General features: G+C 32.4%; 1 protein-coding gene across 1 annotated transcript in view; it reads left to right on the forward strand.

Moving 5' to 3' along the window:
• The first annotated feature begins 589 nt into the window (after positions 1–589).
• The window catches only part of LOC148308590 (uncharacterized), a 61,516-nt gene continuing 42,083 nt past the window's right edge, over positions 590–20,022 (forward strand). Inside the window, exon 1 of the mRNA XM_088261495.1 lies at positions 590–1,286. Coding sequence (XP_088117621.1) covers positions 723–1,286 — 564 coding nt within the window. The 5' untranslated portion in view covers positions 590–722. The remainder of the gene's footprint in view (positions 1,287–20,022) is intronic.

The following is a 20,022-nucleotide window of genomic DNA, read 5'->3' on the forward strand; positions in this document are numbered from 1 at the left end:
GATATCGAAGAAAAACATAATGATATTTCTTCGAGATAAATAAACGGATATCCTTTCAAAACGCGAGTTTCCGATCAAACACACAAAGGATAAAAAGATTTCAATTTATTTTTACAAATGCCTTGAAAAATTATAATACAATACAATACATACGTACATTATATTACGTACAACATGATTTAATTTATGAGGAGAATGTAGTTTAAATGAGAGCGTAAGAAAATTTTGGGTAACTAGACATTATCAAGTATTTCAAATACTTGAAAGGAGTCAAGTCAGAAGTCAGAAATAATCGGTTGGTATGTATGAGGACATACATGAATGAGAGGCGAAGATTGTTTGCAAAGACGGAGTGCTATGGCACTCTCTGTCTACCCCTTTACGAAGTAGCGTGATGGTTATCTTTTTTATTGAAAAATTCTATCATTAAAAATTTTAATTTATTTGTGTTTTTCTTTTTTACAGGTACCAGGATTTCACAGGATTGAAGAGTGATGTTCAAAAGTTGAGTTGATATAAAAAGAACAAAGGAAAAACTTACAGTGTAGTGTGGTATCATGGATTCAAAATGCGTTAGATCGTGAAATATTGTTGCTAATAGACATTTCAATGAAATCATTTTCAAATGCTTCTTACTTCTTCGATTTTTATTTTTCTAAGCTCTTCTTCTCTCTCCTTCAAAGTTTCTACGAGCCTTTCATGTTCCATTTCCCCTATCAAAAATGATGGCCACATCTTCTCTACGCAATCCCTTACGTTACGATTCCCGTACGTCAGGATTAGTTTGCCCGACCGCGTTTCCAGAGTCATTCAAAGACTTCTTCACAACCTTGAATGAAGACGACGACGGAGCAGAATTGCTAGCCACAATGTTAGAAGACAAACTGATACCCCGGTGCTCTGACACCAGTAGCGAGTCGGGACAGAGCAACTTCGAGGTAGTCAGAAAGACTCCTTGTAGAAGAGTAATGTCCGCGAGAACCTTCCAAAGAAGGGCGTCGGAGATCCACTGCAGGAGCAGACACAGGATCAGTTGCTCCCAGGCTTTCCAAGCGAGCGAACGTGATATCAAAGAGCACAACGGAGCCCAGAAGATAACATCTCCTTCTGAATCTCCTGAGAGGATCCGTAGGAGATCTTCGTCTCTGGCTGTCAATAGAGCTCCGCCCGATATCAAGAGGTTTCTGCAAGCTGAACCCCCGAGAACGGAAGCTAAGAGCCCAGGACACTCTCCGGCCCGATCTCCTAAGCCGCGAGCAAGGACAGCTTCAATGCCATTGCAAAGGGTAAGTTCTATCGATTCTCATTTTTTTATGTAAATATCACATATGAAACAAGGATACAAGGACTATGTATAGCTGGCAGAATGAAAAGATCGTGGCCGTGCAGCATTCGCGACTTTTTTGTTGTTGTTTTAGATGGGAGTTGCATTTTTTGTTTACCTTGCTTGGTATAAAGATACCTTGGTTTATAGATCATTAAGTGGATTTGATCATTGCCGGGAGGAAACCAAGTAAAACTCCCCAAGAGAAGTCTTCAACTGACCTTCCGTTCACTAGAAGGGGGTTCGGCATTTTGTATCCTTGCTTGGTTTATGGTACCAATGTCCTTCACTAGTTTTATCATGTATGATACCACCTCTCGTGAGAGTTCCTTATGATCTATCACAGATCCAATGTCAAGTAAGTCCCAGGCTTCCGCAACGCGCCTCCATCTGTTGTCTTTCAATATTTGCTACTAAACTGGGATAAGAGAGATGGAAAAGTTGTTCCGAAGGCCGCAAGACCGCGAAGCCTTTGCCAGAATGATTTCAAACGTTGTGAGGATCTGACAAGGTACAAGCAGAAGAAAGGAGAATTAATTAATTAATTTTAGAACTTAGTGCATAAACCCTGATGATGACAAGGTTCTTGCCGAAACCGGTTGGATAAAGTGTACCAATAAAAAGTGGTTAAAACAAAGTAGCTTATATTTTTTTTTACAAAAATGTTAATTATATTAAAACAAAGTTGTTTTATTTTATAAAGTTTATAAAATGTGCCACAAAGTATGTGTGAAAAACATTCAAGAGAACATTTTATACACTATATAATGTTATTTCATTTATTGTTTCGGTATTAACTTTGTGGTAAGACATGTTACAATGATTAAAGAAAACACTTGTTTTTTACCACTTAAGTTTTATCCCTTGACTAACCCCTTCCCCTTACTTTCCCCTCTCCTTATTTATAGAACAATTTTATATTTTAGTTACTATACAGACCTGAATGATGGAAGTTTAACTTCTGAAACATGTAGTCTATAATAAAACTCAAGTGGTAAAAAACAAGTGTTTTCTTTAATCATTCTATATAATGTTTGTAATTACCCAAAATTGAGGCTCCATATTTCCTTAATTTTTGAAAGTTGTATATTTGCAGTATGCAACAATCGCATTCGTATTTTGGTTGAAAGTGACATCTGTCAAAAAGTTTTTAAAATAAACAGCTTTCCATCTCTTGGCCTTGAGTTATCTAGGTTAATGCTGTGCCTTTGAGGGAGCAGTCTGACTTTGATCAATTAATCTACCATTTCATATCGAATGTACTCGTACATATCATCACGTACGTATTATCGAGATTACTATTATAATAATTACTACCTCGCCAACAAAAGATCCAAGTCCTTGATATATGGTTAGACTGCGGAGGCAGACGAATCAACAAATATGGAGTCCTTCAAAAATAATTTGGCTTAAAATAAATTATTTGTGCTAAATATAAATTATGTAATCAAATTAGATTATTTGCATATAATTTATATTTGAAGGACTAACTTTGTGATTTTCCATTTTATAATTAAAATGTTACTTTGTTTTAAAATCACTATAAATATTTTATTATAACTTAATTATAATGTCTACCGGTTTCGAAGCTAACCGCTTCTTTATCAAGACTGATTTTAACTAATAGATACAATAGTATATAGCGTTTTAGTATTAATCTGTCTTGATAAAGAAGCGGTTAGCTTCGAAACCGGTAGACATTATAATTAAGTTGAAATAAAATATTTATTCTTCAAACCCTTATCCGCACCTTAGTGGTGCAAAGGGCACTGCATATAAACGCAGTGTTATCTTGAACGTTAACACATGAAGGAAAGGTGATCAGCCCTCCGCTTAAAGTACCAGTCCAGGGTGATATTGAATAAATATTAGAGTGATTAAAAATCACTTTTATTTATTTGACCCCCCCTGGGAATCGAACCCGGGACCTCCAGAATGGTAGCCGAGCGTGCTGACCATTACACTATGGAGGCGGACAAATAATAAAATATATAAATATAATAAAATATTTATAGTGATTTTAAAACAAAGTTACATTTTAATTATTTATTTATAGAATATTTGCACTGAATTCAGATTTATTCAGCAAATAAAACCCTATCAGAGAAAAATAAACTGGCAGTACACAATGGAGTCCTGGTTCCAAACCTAATGTGTGTAAGTGAAGCATGGAGTTGGAGAATGAAGGATGAAAGTAGACTGAATGCAGTTGAAATGCCTTCTCTCAGACGAATGTGCGGCAATACGTTACAAGTAACATGTTCGAATGGTGATGTAAGAAGGGAATGCATATCTGAGATATAGCACTATCAATATAATTAAGAAAGGCGTGTTGAGATGATTTGGGCATTTGAATCGAATGAGTGAAGAAAGGATAGTAAAACAAATTTATGAGACGAATGTGGTTGGTAATAGAAGCAGAGGAAGACCGAGGAAAACTTGGAGTGAAGAGTTAAAGTATTTCAAAAAAAGTAGTGGTCAGGTCAGGAGTCGGAATAATCGGCGTGTATGAGGAGATCATGAATGTGGAAGAAGGGAATATTGTTTGAAAAGGCAGATTTGTGTGCTAATAGCTCTTTTTTTAATGACTTTATGGATAATGGAAGCAAATAGATTTTGTTTCATATATTTCTGTATTTTGGATCTTATCGTTCTATGTGCGTTACCATAAAGTATGATTGATTACATGTTTGAGGAGATGTATCAACGTGGATGTCACGAAAAATATTTGAAAATACAAAGTGATGTGGCATTCTGTCCTTTCTGCTTACACCTACGGGAAAACCCCGCGATGGTTGGAAAGCAAGCTCATAACGAATTTGTGAGAAATATAACGGATGTATTGAATATATATGTATATTTTTTTCAAATAACAGAAATTGTTTATAAGTGAACACAATCTTACATTTTTTAAAAACAAAAATTGAATTTATTTTATGTAATCAAAAGTTGTCTGAAATATAATTGGAATTTTCGTAAATTGATATCTGCCACGTGACAGCTCAAACAATATTTGGTAGAAAAATATAATCGAAACATCTAAAACATACATCGTTTACATTATAAAACTGTTCATTTTGCGGTTAGGTTTTAATTTAAATTTTTTGTTTTAAACCCGACGACTAAGAAGATTTACGGAAAAAGGGTTCGGGTATTTACAGGGCTAACGGTTTGTCATACGTCGGATTAAGTGATCACTTTATACACGTGTGGCATTCACTATTCCACGCACATTGATTGACAACCACACTACTCAAACTTTTGAAAATCATAATATACATTTGAAGAAGAGTTTCTGCTTAATAAAAAGCTGCTTTTCATTTCACCAATAGATGTCTTTAGAGACTAGTGAAGTTCTAGTGATTCAAGAAGAATGTTTCAAAATTGGTTCATATATATAGAACTTCCAAGAATTTGAGTAGTGTGGTTGTCAATAATGGGTAAAATTGGTGAATGTTACACGTGTGTAAAGTTATCACTTTAATCAGCCTATGACGGTCGTCAGCCCCGTAAATTCCCAGACTTCCAAATAATTCTTCATCTTTGATGAGATGTCAAAAAATAATATGAAAAATAACTCTTATAATTGGAGATAATCCAGATTTGTGAACAATTATTTGGACACAATCAAAATGTTGTAAATATACATACTTCGCTTCATATGCGAATTATGCGAATTCATAACGCATAATCTATGGTTAATTTGAATAAGATTTGTATTTGGCAGAGACCCTTTTAAATGTAAGTGAAAATAACTCCTTAGTTGTGGAACCCAGATTTATGAACAAGAATTTTGACACACCAAAAAGGTTGTAAATTTAATACTAAAACATATTTGTCTGAAGGATTGAATGAATAAAAATATTACAGTTATATACAATAAGACCTTTTATTCCCAATTAATGAAACTACTCATGTGTCAGAAATATGATACTCAAGGGAATCTCCTGTTATTATTTAATTCGTCTCTTTACACACATAAGCTTGTTACATTACAAACATCGCCTCTTTTGTTGGAATTAAATCATGAAAACATTTAGTTTAAACAGGATGTTGTTGTATCTTCCATTTTCTCTTACAAGGCCCTTACAAGGTTCAGTTATTTTTAGTTTCCGTAAATATCTTATTATAAGTGATAAAACTTTGTTCATTTATTTGTTTTTATCCTGAACATATTTAAAGTTTTACGAAATTGTATTCTGATTTTGCTGTGAATTTATATAATAAAACAAGAACCAAACATTTAATTTTAGTTTTCTACTGATGTTTCTTGGCAGAATTATATTTTATAAAAAAAAATAACAACGATGTAGTTGTTTCCAAATATATTTTATTTATTCTCAATATTATTAATATTTAAAGCATTTACTTTGTGGCTAGTCATTTTTACATATTTATTTTTTTACAAAAATGTTAATAAAATTAGTATTTAACCGCTCACCGAGATTTTTACGTCTACCGGTTTCGAGACGTACCTGTCTCTTCGTCAGGACAATCACTAACACAGCATGCAAACAATACTACCCTTCACCATCATAGCACCATTTACGCACTCAAAACTATACAAAATGTCTAACACATGCGATTTTTGGTCGACCCGAAGACCAACATGCACTATAATTTTCAATACAGACATGCGTTACGAGCCGAGGTTAAACGTGCAATAAAATAAGACCTGTAATCGAATCAACTTATATACTCGTAGGATGAAAGGAGTGGACGTGGTATAGGATTGGGGTACTCGTAGGATGAAAGGAGTGAGGATATTTTATTTGACCAGTGACCGAGATTCATCTTTACCAACATCATCAGACTTAAATTAATGTTATATACACAACAAGGCAGGAATTGGAACCTTGGATTTTATAGTCTTTATTGTTATTTGATTATTTTAATAAACTTTATTATTTGTGTTATACGCCTTAAATATAAGTTTGTCATGTACATTTTAATACATTAATAAATTGACATTTTCTTCAAATTCATAAATTAAAAATAATAACAATAACTTGACGAACAAAAAAAAACAACTTAATAATACTTTTCGATAGAAACAGTTAACAAATAAAAACAAATAAAAACAGTTACGTATTTTATTTATTGTTTCGGCATTAACTTTGTGATAAGACATGTTACAATGATTAAAGAAAACACTTCGTTTTTTACCACTTGAGTTTTATTATAGACTACATGTTTCAGAAGTTAAACTTCCATCATTCAGGTCTGTATAATAACAGTTAATAATAGTTATTATACAGACCTGAATGATGGAAGTTTAACTTCTGAAACATGTAGTCTATAATAAAACTCAAGTGGTAAAAAACGAAGTGTTTTCTTTAATCATTAAAACAGTTACGAACAGTATTAAAAACTTTCAATGATTCAACCAAAAAAAATATGTCACTGTATTTTTTAACAGAAAATATATTTTTATCTTCAATTTATTCATAATTTTTGTAAATATATGGGTATGGATTTTTGAAACATCTTTATTTTAGAATCTACAATAAATAAATACATTTTCGGAAAATACGAAATAAAGTCCTGTACTTTGAAAATTATAAAAATTACAAATTGAATAAAATAAAAATAATAATAATCCATAAATAGCAAAATGACGATGATGAAAATCTCCCCTATTTTCCACTTTCCCACCGATAGTAAATAAGGAACAGCTCCTACCCCCTCTTCATCCTTGAACGTCTCAAGGTTATATATATCTCTCTCTAAAACATATCTATATATCTCTAAAATTCAGACTAAGCTTCACATACGGTGTTTGACAATGATGCCGAATGTATGGAAACACATGTCACACTATATTTAAAAAAAAATACTCCTATTCACCAAGGAAAAATTAAATATTATTTTCCTTAACCCATTGCAACACGAAGCCGGCGAATCGCCGGCCAATGTCAATATGTCACTAACTCCTAAAGTCAGCGATTCACTGGTTTGTCTTTAAATTGATTTTTTACATTTAAACTGAATGACTATAACTTTATTCACAAAAATGACATAAGTAAATAAGTTTATTTCGGTTACTGATTTCAAATTAAAATGTAATAATCACAATTTATTTCACATTATTTATAACAAAATAATACGTTATTTTAACACATGTCAATACCTCCAAAATGGCCGAACACACTCGTAAACAAATAGTTATATGGTATTTCATCAAATAAGGATGAAATAATATAAATAAATTTAACCAAATCCAGTCAAACAAAACCCTTCGAGATTATGCAAAATGTGTTCCTTAAAGAAAAAGACAAGCGAATCTCGATGAGAATGTGAGAAATTTTTGGTGGCTCTCCACATGCCAGAATGCTTTAAAGCTTATCGCACTCTTTCAAAACTACCTGGGGATGAGCCATAATGATCTAGCTTACGATCAAAAAAAATATTTATGTTTTACCATTTTTATTTTGTGTGTAATTAAGTCTTGTCTTAAATGTTATTGTAATAAAAAATTAACAAATAATTTGTATGAACAAATTATATCATATTATTTGGAGAAATAAAAACACTTTGTTATTTGGTCCACTCACTTTTCTATTATCAAAAACCAACTAGTTTCAATCTGTTGCCCTCTTCAGGGTTTTTTTACTAAACAGACATATAAAAGATACAGTGAACAAATTATTGGGTTTCGATAAGGATAGGGTTGGGGGTGATTGTGTTTCAAGGTGGGGTAGGAGCGGAGAATGGGGTAATTGTGTTAAGGTTTTACTTTTTCTTTTATATGTTTGTTTAGTTATAAAACAAACTCTGAAGAGGGCAACAGGTTGTTGCCGAAACTGATTGGTTTTTTTAAAAAAAAAAGTGAGTGGATAAAAAAAATTGTGTTTTTATTACTACTACTACTACTACTACTACCATCACGCCGTTTCCCCGCAGGGGTAGGCAGAGAGGATGGAACGCCACATTCTTCTGTCCTGACATACACTCCTAGCCTCTTTCACATCCATACATCTAGTCATACATACCCTCCAATTACGCAGACTTTTGACACCGCCAGATTTTAGGTTCTGATTGATCTGATCGTGCCAAGTCTTTTTCGGTCGTCCACGTTCTGTTTTCCCTCTCACATTCGCCACATATATTTTCTTAGTCATTCTCTCGCTATCCATTCGCTCCACATGTCCATACCACCGCAAAGAGCTCTTTCTAATCTTTTCAATTATTCCTCGTTCAGCCTTACATTCCTTTCTTATATCGTCGTTTTTAATTCTGTCATACAATGATTTTCCACACATTCGTCTGAGGGAGCGCATTTCAACAATATGTGTTTTTATTTCTCCAAATAATACATTAAATTAATCCACAAAGTTAATGCTTTAAATTTTCATAATATAAATTATATCGTCTTCATTAGTGGTGGAAGGGTTTAAACACTCTTATGACGCAGCCAGCACCCTTCATAAACCATATGTTATCATTTTAAAACCGAATCCTCTCCCTTACACAATAAAAACACGTGTACATTCTTAAGACGTCTGACGTAAATAAGTATGTAAGTATAAATATACTCTTCGGTATTATTCAGCCGTGTATGATTTCAGAAAACGTGTTCCTGAAGAAAACACAATTATGAAAACAGACGGAATGAAAATCTTCACAGCCGATTTCATTCGAAAGTTGTACGAAATAATGTTTTTTTCTTAAGAGGAGGTAAATGCTATCAGGCGGTAAATACTTTTTTTATATTTTCTTATGTTTTTCACAGTTTTATATTGGTGAAATACAATGCTTGAAGATTCAGAATTCAATCGTTGTAAGTCATTATTTCATGAATGGATTTATGACACTTAATATAGAAAAATATATATAATTATGTTTTTGTAGTTACTTTTTCCTGTTTATGATCTGCTCTTAAGAGGTAAATAGGGCACATATATTCTAACCCTTATCCTTTCGGTAAAAAACTTTTTTTAAATTTTTACCTGTCTGATGATATCCTATGAAGGATTATAAATAAAAAAAACAGCACGTTTCCAGATAAACGTTTTGTCAAAATTTCAATGTGATGATTTAAGACTTTGTACGTACTAGAGTAAACATTATTTAAATAGAATAATGTTATTATACTTGAGTTCATCCGTCTCCGTGGAGTAATAATTAGCGTGTTTAGCTTCCGGGTTCGATTCCTAAGGAGGGGAGTGAAAATGAATATAAATATTTTTTACTCTAATATTTATTTAATATTACCCTGGACTGGTTCCTGAAACGCAGGAGTAATTACCTTGCCTTTATGTAAGTAACGATCAAAACCTAAGAATCGAACCCGGAACCTCCAGAACAGTAGCCGAGCGTGCTGACCATTACACTACGGAGGCGGACAACTACTGCAAATAACTACTTTATCTTAAGATATCTAACTAACTAACTAACTTACCATCACGCCGCTTCCCCGCAGGGGTAGGCAGAGAGAATGGAACGCCACACCACTCTGTCCTTGCAAACATTCTTCGCCTCTTCCACGTTCATGCATCTCCTCATACATACCCGCCGATTGTTACGACTCCTAACCTTACCACTTTCAAGTATTTGGCATACCTGATCGTGCCATGTTTTTCGGTCTTCCTCTGCTTCTTTTCCCACTAACATTCGCCTCATAAATTTGTTTTACCGTTCTTTCCTCACTCATTCGTTCTACAATATCAATATAAGATATCAATATCAATTTCTATAAAAATGTTTTGTATTTTAAAGTACGATTTTGTTTTTATATTTAAACTCATTTCACTTGCAATTTTTATAAATCTTTTATCATTATACGTATCTTATTTTTTTTTCAATTATTTTTATTAAAATTCTAGTTTGTTTGTTTCAGTTTTCGGCTAGAAATAGTTAATTTTTTTTTATTCGTTAATTTTTTTTTAATTCCGACCCACGGGTATCAGTAATCGCGGAATGATGAAACGTAAACAAACAAAAAAATCGATCTAAAATTACATTTCTTGATGAGAATATCAATAGTTTTTGAAGCTAGTCGAGTTCACATTAAAAAACTCAAAAATGCTGTTTTGTATTGAAATAATTGAAGTTTGAATGAACAGATGAACATCAAATTAATGAAAAAGTGAATGCCGATTCAATAAATGAAATTAACGTTAATCTTTAAACAAAATTTACGAATTGAAAAGTATTGTGATTAAATAAGAGAAAACGCTGCTTAGGAGTGAATTTTATTTATTGTTTCGGCATTAACTTTGTGGTAAGACATGTTACAATGATTAAAGAAAACACTTGTTTTTTACCACTTGAGTTTTGTTATAGACTACATGTTTCGGAAGTTAAACTTCCATCATTAAGGTCTGTATAATAACTAAAATATAAAATATAAAATTGTTCTATAAATAAGGAGAGGGGAAAGTAAGGGGAAGGGGTTAGTCAAGGGGCGGAGTTTGAAAACAAAGGAAAAAAGGAAAGCAAAGGTGAAGAATTTTGAAACAATATATTATTTAACTTGACTAACCCCTTCCCCTTACTTTCCCCTCTCCTTATTTATAGAAGTGTTTTTTTTTTAATCATTGTAGGAGTGAATTTCCTAAAGTTTTATTTATTTCTTTAATTAGCTTATATTACACTAATATAAACTATTATTTACATTTAATTTACATCATCTATATATTTATATATTCACATCTCCTTACAGTAAACAAAAGATTTATTTTTAAATTCTTTCAGACTCTTTTCATTCTTCATACATTCAGGCATCTCATCATACATTTTCAAACCCTTATACATTAAACAATTTTGTGACATGGGTTTTTTCAACAATGGCAGTCGTATTTTATCCTTATTTTTATTTATCCATGAAATTTTTTGTTTAACATTATTTTATCCTTAAAATATTTGGGTAATTTATTGTTACCGTCCGCCTCCGTAGTGTTATGGTCAGCACGCTCGGCTACCGTACTGAAGGTCCCGGGTTAGATTCCCAGGGGGGGGTCAAGTAAATATTAGTGATTTTTTCACTGTAATATTAATTCAATATTACCCTGGACTGGTACCTGAAAGAAAGGCTGATCACCTTTCCTTCATGTGTAAACGATCAAGATAACACTGCGTTTATATGAAGCAGTGCCCTATGCACCATTGGGGTGTGGATAAGGGTTTTATTATTATTATTTATTGTTTAAAATTTTATAAATAAAGATAAGCATATAGATTCAATTTAAGTCTCTTTTTTTATAGATAGCCAGTTGAGTTTTCCTCTCATTGTTTTTATATGATTATTTTTATTTTTCTCGAGCACCATTTTCATCGCTTTATTTTGTATAATTTCCAATTTATTTAAATTTCCTTCATTTGCCAAAAATAATATTGTTGAGTAGTAATCTATATGTGGAATTGTTCTATTTTTTATGAAGGAATGAAAAATATACGATTGAGTTTTTTTTAAGAATTATGTTTTTGGGTAAATCCCAGTATGTAAAAATAATTCGGTAATGATCTTGCGTACATTTACAATAAAAGGGTATTTGGCAAATAAAGCTTACTCAAAATCAGCCATAGATACAGCCGTGAACTTGTACATGATGCGACGTATATACAGATAGCTGTTGTGAACTTAACCATGAAACGTCATGAGATTGATCATATATGTATGACTTCCAAAATTTGAGTAGTGTGGTTGTCAGCATTGGTGTCGGTATTGAAATTCTAGTGAATTCAAGCACTTTATTTCAAATTAAAACAATATATATATATATATATATATATATATATATATATATATATATATATATATATATATATATATATATATATATATATACATAAGTTCCAAGAATTTTAGTAGTATGGTTGTCAATCATGGGTAGAATTAGTGAATGTTACACTTGTGTAAAGTGATCACTTAAACCAGCTTATACAGTCGAAAGCCCCGTAAATGCCCAGACTTCTATATTCTTCTTCATCTATGTTGAGATATCAAAAAAAAAAAAAATACACTTTAGTCTGTATAATTTTCGTTATTTTTTTGAAACCTTATGACAGACAGCAAAATAATATTATGTTAATATTAAGTTTATTAAGGGCTGTGAAAAGCTTCTTGTAAAATCAACCCCTAAATTATTTCAAGCTATCAGAGAACAACGCATCCCACTCAGACCTTTAAATACATTATTTTGGAATGAACTAAAATAATTAACCTGTATTTTAAGAGTAAATATTTAAGATACGTTTTGAAACAGAGGAATGGAAATAAATTTCTAGTGAATTAAGTCCTTAAAAGAAGTTCTAAATATACATACTGAATATTTAAGTCGCCTTTTGTCATTCTTATGTCTATAAATGGAAATATAAATGTTTATTTGTTCAAAATCTTAAGTAATCTTAAGTATTTCATGGATTGTCTGAAATTTAACACCCGCGACACATTAAAACATGTTTTTAGCCGATGTTGAACGTAGTATAGACTAGTCATAAAACAAACTCTGTTAGGGCAACAGGTTGTTGCCGAAACTAGTTTGTTTTAATAAAAATGCCAGTGGATCAAAAAACAAAGTAATTTATTTCTCCAAAATAAATTAAGTGGTAAAAAAATGTCAATGCCGTAAACAAAAAATTAAATAAATGTTTTAAATCTATTTGAATTACTTTTGCATTAGCTTAACTTGAAATTCTTGAATTGAATTTAAATTAACTTTTCAATCAGTTTCAAACAAATTTTAGTTACATATAATAATTTTATGTAATAATTATTGTGTAAATGATTTCCAACAAAAGTTTTTCTTCCAAATCTTGTTCGAATTTCCCGGGATTTCGTATTTTCGTGGTTCTACTGTATTTTGCTGTAGTTGTTATGTTGGCTAACTATATATAAATCAGAGGTAAAATAAATATGAACATAAATACAATAAATATGTATAAATATGTATAAAGTAAAAAAAATATGAACAAAAATAAAATAAAATAAAATAAATACGAAATAAATAAAAAAGTACTTATGTTTAAAAACGCTCATATCCATTCCATATGTAAATGTGAAATCGATTTACGGAATCATATGTAATTTTAGTAATGGGATTGATATTTTTTTCGATAATATTCGATCTTAATTTTGCCTGAATAATAAAACATAATGACAAAAAAAAATTAGATTACTCTGAAAAAATATGTCATTATTCGTATCTTGTCTGCCTCGGCAGTGTCAGCTGCAGTGGTGGAGATTCCGGGTTCAACTCCCAGGTGGGTCAAAAAAGTTATTTTCAATAATTCTGGGTTAGTTCATAATTCTGGGTTATCCCACTTGAGAGTTATTTATATTTACGCCTGAACATAGATAAAGAAGAATGTGGAATATCTTTTTTTCGTTATATCCGAATCCTTCTTTGCAAACCTTGTTTTCTCCAGGAATTATTTTGACATTTTAACATCTCAACATATATGAGGAAAATATAAGCGAGAAGTATATAATTTAAAATGCAAAATAAAATGCAAAATTTATAATTTTTTATGTAAAGTGATCACTCAACAAGCAACTCGTATGTATAAATGTAAATATCTAGAATTTCATTTTCTTCTTCATTTTTCCCCTTCAAACAATCAAAAGTATGATGGCAGTCAATTTTTGGAATTTCAATTAGTAGATAACAGAGATACATATGTATATCAGAGATTCATATATCCATTTTGTGTCAATCATATTAAATTTAGTTTCCCATATTTTTATTCATCGCTATTATGATCGATGGGTAGGGTGTATGTTTGTATATATGTAGATTTATGTTAATTAACTGTAAATTAAATAGGTGTATTAAAATAAGAACGTAAAAAAATCCTATTAGAAAATACAGTGTTTTATTCAATGTTATTTTATCCCATTAATTATTTTTTTTTAAACAAAGACCATAATAAAGCTTTGAATGTTAAAAATTTGAAAAGGAAAGTTTTGTTTGTAAGTGTCTTCTTTGTGTTGAGAAGTCAAAATATAAGAATATGGATGTCTGGATATTATAGGGCTTACGACCTGTCATATGCTCAATTAAATAAGCTTAAAAACAAATTTATGAGTTTTTAATGACGTTGGAAATGGGAGCAGAGGAAGACCGATAAAAATTGGCACAATAAAGTATTTCAAATACTTGGAATTGGTTAGGTCGAGTCGGAACAATTGGCGGGTATGGATGAGGTGATGTAGGAATATGAAAGAGGCGATGATTGTTAGCAAAGACAGATTGGTGTGGCGTTCTATTCTCTCTGCCTACATTTCCGGGAAGCAGCGTGATTGTTAGTTGGTTTGCTTGTTAAGTATGTATAGTACAGGCTGCATCTACCTTTGCCTCATATATTAGTATTATTTTTTTTAAATTGATTTTTAATAGAGCCTTCTAGAGAAAATTCTCCTTGCCTTTTATGTACAAGGATTTATAGCATATTTATTTAAAATCTGAAACATGATAGTCGATTTAAATAGTTTATATTAAATTAATACAGATGTTCCTTAAAAGAATATTAAAGATACAACGATACAATAAACACAATGGACTCAATTTATTTACAACATTTTGAGTGTGTCCAAACACTTGTTCACAAAATCTGGATTATCTCCAATTACAGGAGCTATTTTCATGCCCAGACTTCCATATTCTTCTTCATCTTTGATGAGATGTCAAAAAATAATATGAAAATAGCTCCTGCAATTGGAGATAATCCAGATTTTGTGAACAAGTGTTTGGACACACTCAAAATGTTATAAATAAATTGTCTGGTCAAATTAAAAGCTTAAGTAATAAAAATGAAAATGGTATTTTCTAACGTTTCTCATGTGTGTGATTGAAATCCAGGATTTGGACCTCACATACTACATAATATAAGAGTTTCTGTTTCATAAAAAGCTTCGTTTCATCTCACCAATAGATGTCTCTAGTGAAGTTCTAGTGATTCAAGAACAAGGTTTCTAAATTGGTTCATATATATAGAACTTCCAAGAATTTGAGTAGTGTGGTTGTCAATAATGGGTAGAATTGGTGAATGTTACACATGTGTAAAATGATCACTTAAACCAGCCTATGACGGTCGTCAGCCCCGTAAATGCCGAGACTCCCATATTCTTCTACATCTTTGATGAGATGTCAAAAAACAATATATAAGTAGTTGTTATTTTATCAAGTGGAGATACATATTTGTCACGATAGACATACGCATAAATTAGCATCTAATTTCGCTTTTAGTTAATGTATTAGTTGTGTTCGACTAATCGGTTATTAGATTTGATAAATTCATCGAACGCCATTCCCCCTTCGTGAGTGATGGATGAATATTTCATATCTGACCCGACCGACAGTTCCGTACCTAGAGGAAACCGATCGATTACTTATTAATCTAACAGCGTTCGAAGGCGAACTTCAAACGCAATCAAATCATTAAATTACTAAGGACTTCATTTTGGTGAGAAACTAAAAGTCGAACAATTATATAAATATTGATAGCGTCTTATTTAGAAAATATGACTAGACGAATAAGACAAGAAGAATTTTTTTTTATTTATTGAACGGCCTTTAATATAATACAAATACCATATACAGTGTTTATGATAATATATGACGCGCTTCGTCTTATTAAGACATTATCAAATAAACTGATAATAAGACGAAACGCGTCACATATTATCATATCTTATATATAAATAGTAATAAAGTAGAATTCAATCCAATAACCTTGTTTAATTTTGGATATATAATATTACCCAACAATTCAAAATGAAATTCTACCAACTGTCTGCGGTTACAATAAATAACTATGTAGTTATATTATTTATTGTTCCGGCATTCACTTTGCGGTAAGACATGATGAAGTTTTAAAAGAAAAACAATTGTTTTTTACCATTTGAAAAATATTTAGTATATTTAAAAAAAAAACGATACATTTTCTTCAAAATGCAAAAACAACACTTTCTGCCCTGTAGCGGGTAAATATTAAGTTAAAAATATGCCACTTTTGCTGGGATATAGTACATTTTCAGAGCTTTCCGAAAACATGCATTACTGAAAATGGGCGAATTTCGATATATGACGTTGTTGAAAAGAGTAAGCGATATATGATATAGTTATGTATGGGTTCCAAATTTGAGCAGTATGGTTGTCAATCATAGGTAGAATGGTGAATGTTACTCGAGTATAAAGTAATAACTTCAAACAGCCTATGGCAGGTCGTAAGCCCTGTTAATAGCCAGCTTCTATATTCTTATTCATCTATGTTTTGATGTAAAAATGCCAATTTGAAAACCCTTGTTATTGGATAATTTATAAAATGACGTTACGATCGTTGTCCCATACCTCCTATTCGTCCGTTGAGACTACAACCAAGAGAGGGTTAGGGTCTATATTATAGGTTAGGTATTAATGTAGGTTTTAAGTTAGGACTTGAGGGTTCTCCAAGTAAAGTATATAAAGGTCAAAATCGGAAATCGATCGGATCAAGTTAAACATAATCGTATAAGGTAATTATTATTTCGATGACAGGGGAATTTGAACCCTAAGGGTGAATTAGTTACCAGGTTTAATTACTTCAACTGAAACTTGCTTAGGGAACAATGAATTACATACTAACTACGAACATTTTTCAATATATTAGTAGCACTTAGCCAAACGTTGCTGTGACTCAGTCTGCTTAAATTTAAAAAAAAAAAGTAAACACAATATTCTAACATATTTAATCTTACTATGCTTGTGGGTATGCAATTATGCAAACGTCAAGCACTGTTTATTATTGCGTGTCTTGCTATTACATTCAATAGATGGCGCTGTCATTGCGGAAAAACAGTTTTTTTTAAGTATGTTTTTTACCTGCCGTAGGTAATTAAACACGCACGTATTCGAATGCAATCGGTAAAGATCACATATTATTTATCTGATTTAAATATCTCTCTGCCTACCCCTGTGGAGATGCGGCATGATGCATAGTTAGTTAGTTACTTCTAAAAATAAATAGAAACTCGTCTAATAATAAATCTTCTTCTTCTCACCCTTATTCGCATCTGAAGATGCATAGGGCACAGCATCACATAAACGCAGTGTTATCTTGATGGTTAGCACATGAAGGGAAGGTGATTAGCCGTCCGCTTCAAGTACTAATTCTGGGTAATATTGAATTCATATTAGAGTGAAAAAAAAACTTATATTTATTTGACCCCCCTGGGAATCGAACCCGGGACCTCCAGAACGGTAGCCGAGAGTGCTGACCATTACACTACGAAGGCAGAATGTCTGCTTCCGTAGTGTAATAGTCTGCATCATATTAAACGCAGTATTATCTTGATCGTTAGCACATGAAGGAAAGGTGATCAGCCCTCCGCTTCAGGTACTAGTTCTGGATAATATTGAATTAATATAAGAGTGAAAAATCACTTTCATTTATTCGACTCTCCCTGGGAATTCAACCCGGGACCTCCAGTACGGCAATCGAGCGTGCTCACCATTACACTAAGGAAGCGGACAGTTAGATAGTTAGTTAGCAGACTTTTATATTATTCTTCATCTATGCTGAGATGTCAAAAAATGTAAAAAAAAAACGCTGTTTAGAGATGGTGCAAACAACGTTTAAGTGCCACCGCGATTGCCAAACTTCATAGTGGATACTAAATGGGTAAATGAAAAATATCTTAAAATAAATACAATTTAAAAATACCGCCATTTTAAAGAGACGTTGAATTTAAGATGGCGCCAGCGGGAAAACTTCGCTCTGAGGAGGATGAAAAACCTCCCGAAACTTCGGTTTCCTTTCCACGTCCATTTTAAACTTCTGGGATCGCCAATTAATGGTTAATGGCAGTTTTAGGGATGATGAAGTTATCCCCAGAAAGGATACATAAAGTTACTTATCTGTCTAAATAATCTACTATAGCAGTGTTCCGCAAACTTTTTCTGTTCAATGTACACCTGCAAAATTAAGAATCTTTAGATATATACCAAAGAAAAAAACAAAGTTTTTTTAATGTTGATTTATTATTAAAATGAATATAATCCGAATACATGCATAACATATCGTTCACTCCTTTCAACAACGTCATATATCAAAAATCGTCAATTTTCAGTTGAGCATGTTTTCGGAATGCCCAAAAAATGTACTCTATCCCAGCAAAAGCGGCATATTTTTAACTTAATATTTACCCGCTACAGGTTAGAAAGTGTTGTTTTTGAATTTTGAAAAAAAGGTTTTGTTTAATTATTTTTTTAAAATAACTCAATATTTTTCAAATGGAGAAAAAACAGTCAGGTTACCTAAAAAGATCTGTTGCACAGTAAAAAGTTACCTAAAAAACAGTCAGGTTACCTAAAAAGATCTGTTGCACAGTAAAAAGTTCAATAAGTGGCTTGATATTTATTTTTAATATATTTTATTATATTTTTAAACCTTAAAAACGATCTCTTGAGAATAATAATAATAAAACCCTTATCCGCACCCCAATGGTGCATAGGGCACTGCGTCATATAAACGCAGTGTTATCTTTATCGTTTACACATGAAGGAAAGGTGATCAGCCCTCCGCTTCAGGTACCAGTCCAGGGTAATATTGAATAAATATGACAGTGAAAAAATCACTTATATTTATTTTACCCCCCTTGGGAATCGAACCCGGGACCTCCAGAACGGTAGCCGAGCGTGCTGACCATTGCACTACGGAGGCGGACCTCTCTCTCTTGAGAAATCAAGTTTTTTATTTATGACGTAGTTGAAAGGAGTGAGCGATATGAAGTTTGATGCGAAATGTTAGTATACTTAGTTAAGTAAGTAAGTCTACTTAGTTGAGCACAGGCGATAAAAAATTGGAGCAATTATTGATAAGGCTACTCTCACCGTTGATCGTCCTCAGGCGTTCTCTTTTTATTTTTTATTTAATAGTATTCACAGTCTTTCAGCTATTTCTAGGCGTGTTATCTTCACAAAACTAGATTTTTTTCACAACCACACACCAGTGTGCCGCGGCCCACACTTTGCGGAACACTGTATTATAGTATTCATGACCCTTATTACCACTTTCGATTGGAATTATAACGAACGTTTACCATCCCCTAGGAATGAGGGGTTGATTGGATATTCAGATCGTTATTATTTAGTTATAGTAACATTTGATTGTCACAAATTTTGTCCGCCTACCGTGCTGGAGGTCCCGGGCTCGATTCCCAGGAGTCCCAGTTTGAAAATAAATATTAGTGATTTTACACTCTACCCTCTACTGGTTCCTGAAGCGCAGGAGTGAGCACCTTGCCTTCACGTAAGTAATTATCGAGATAACATGGCGTCGATGTGATGCAGTGCCCTATGTACCATTGGGTGCCGATAAGGGTTAGAAGAACATTTGATTGTCACAAAAAACCCTTTTGACATAATACCAGGTTCGATTCCCAGGGGGGGTCAAATAAATACTTATTCATTTCGTTTAGTTTGGTTTCATTTTAGTTTACATAGTTATTTTTTCCCTCTTATATTTATTCAATATTTCATCTGGACTGGTATCTGAGGCGGAGGGCTAATCACCTTTCCTTCATGTGTTTTTTTTTAAGAATAACCCGGAAATTCTCTATTTGAGGCTTGTCTGAAGGTAGGATAGTAAAGATAGGGAAGGTAAATGTGAAAAATACATCACAAGCACCCAGACCAATTGAAAATAAATATTTTTGCAGTCGAGCGTCTACCCAACTACGCCACGGCGTCAGTTAACGATCAAGAAAGCACTGCGTT

The sequence above is a fragment of the Brachycentrus maculatus genome, unplaced genomic scaffold (assembly GCF_059751285.1).
Source record: "Brachycentrus maculatus isolate JH-2025_06_01 unplaced genomic scaffold, ASM5975128v1 h1tg000157l, whole genome shotgun sequence".
Taxonomy (NCBI): domain Eukaryota; kingdom Metazoa; phylum Arthropoda; class Insecta; order Trichoptera; family Brachycentridae; genus Brachycentrus; species Brachycentrus maculatus.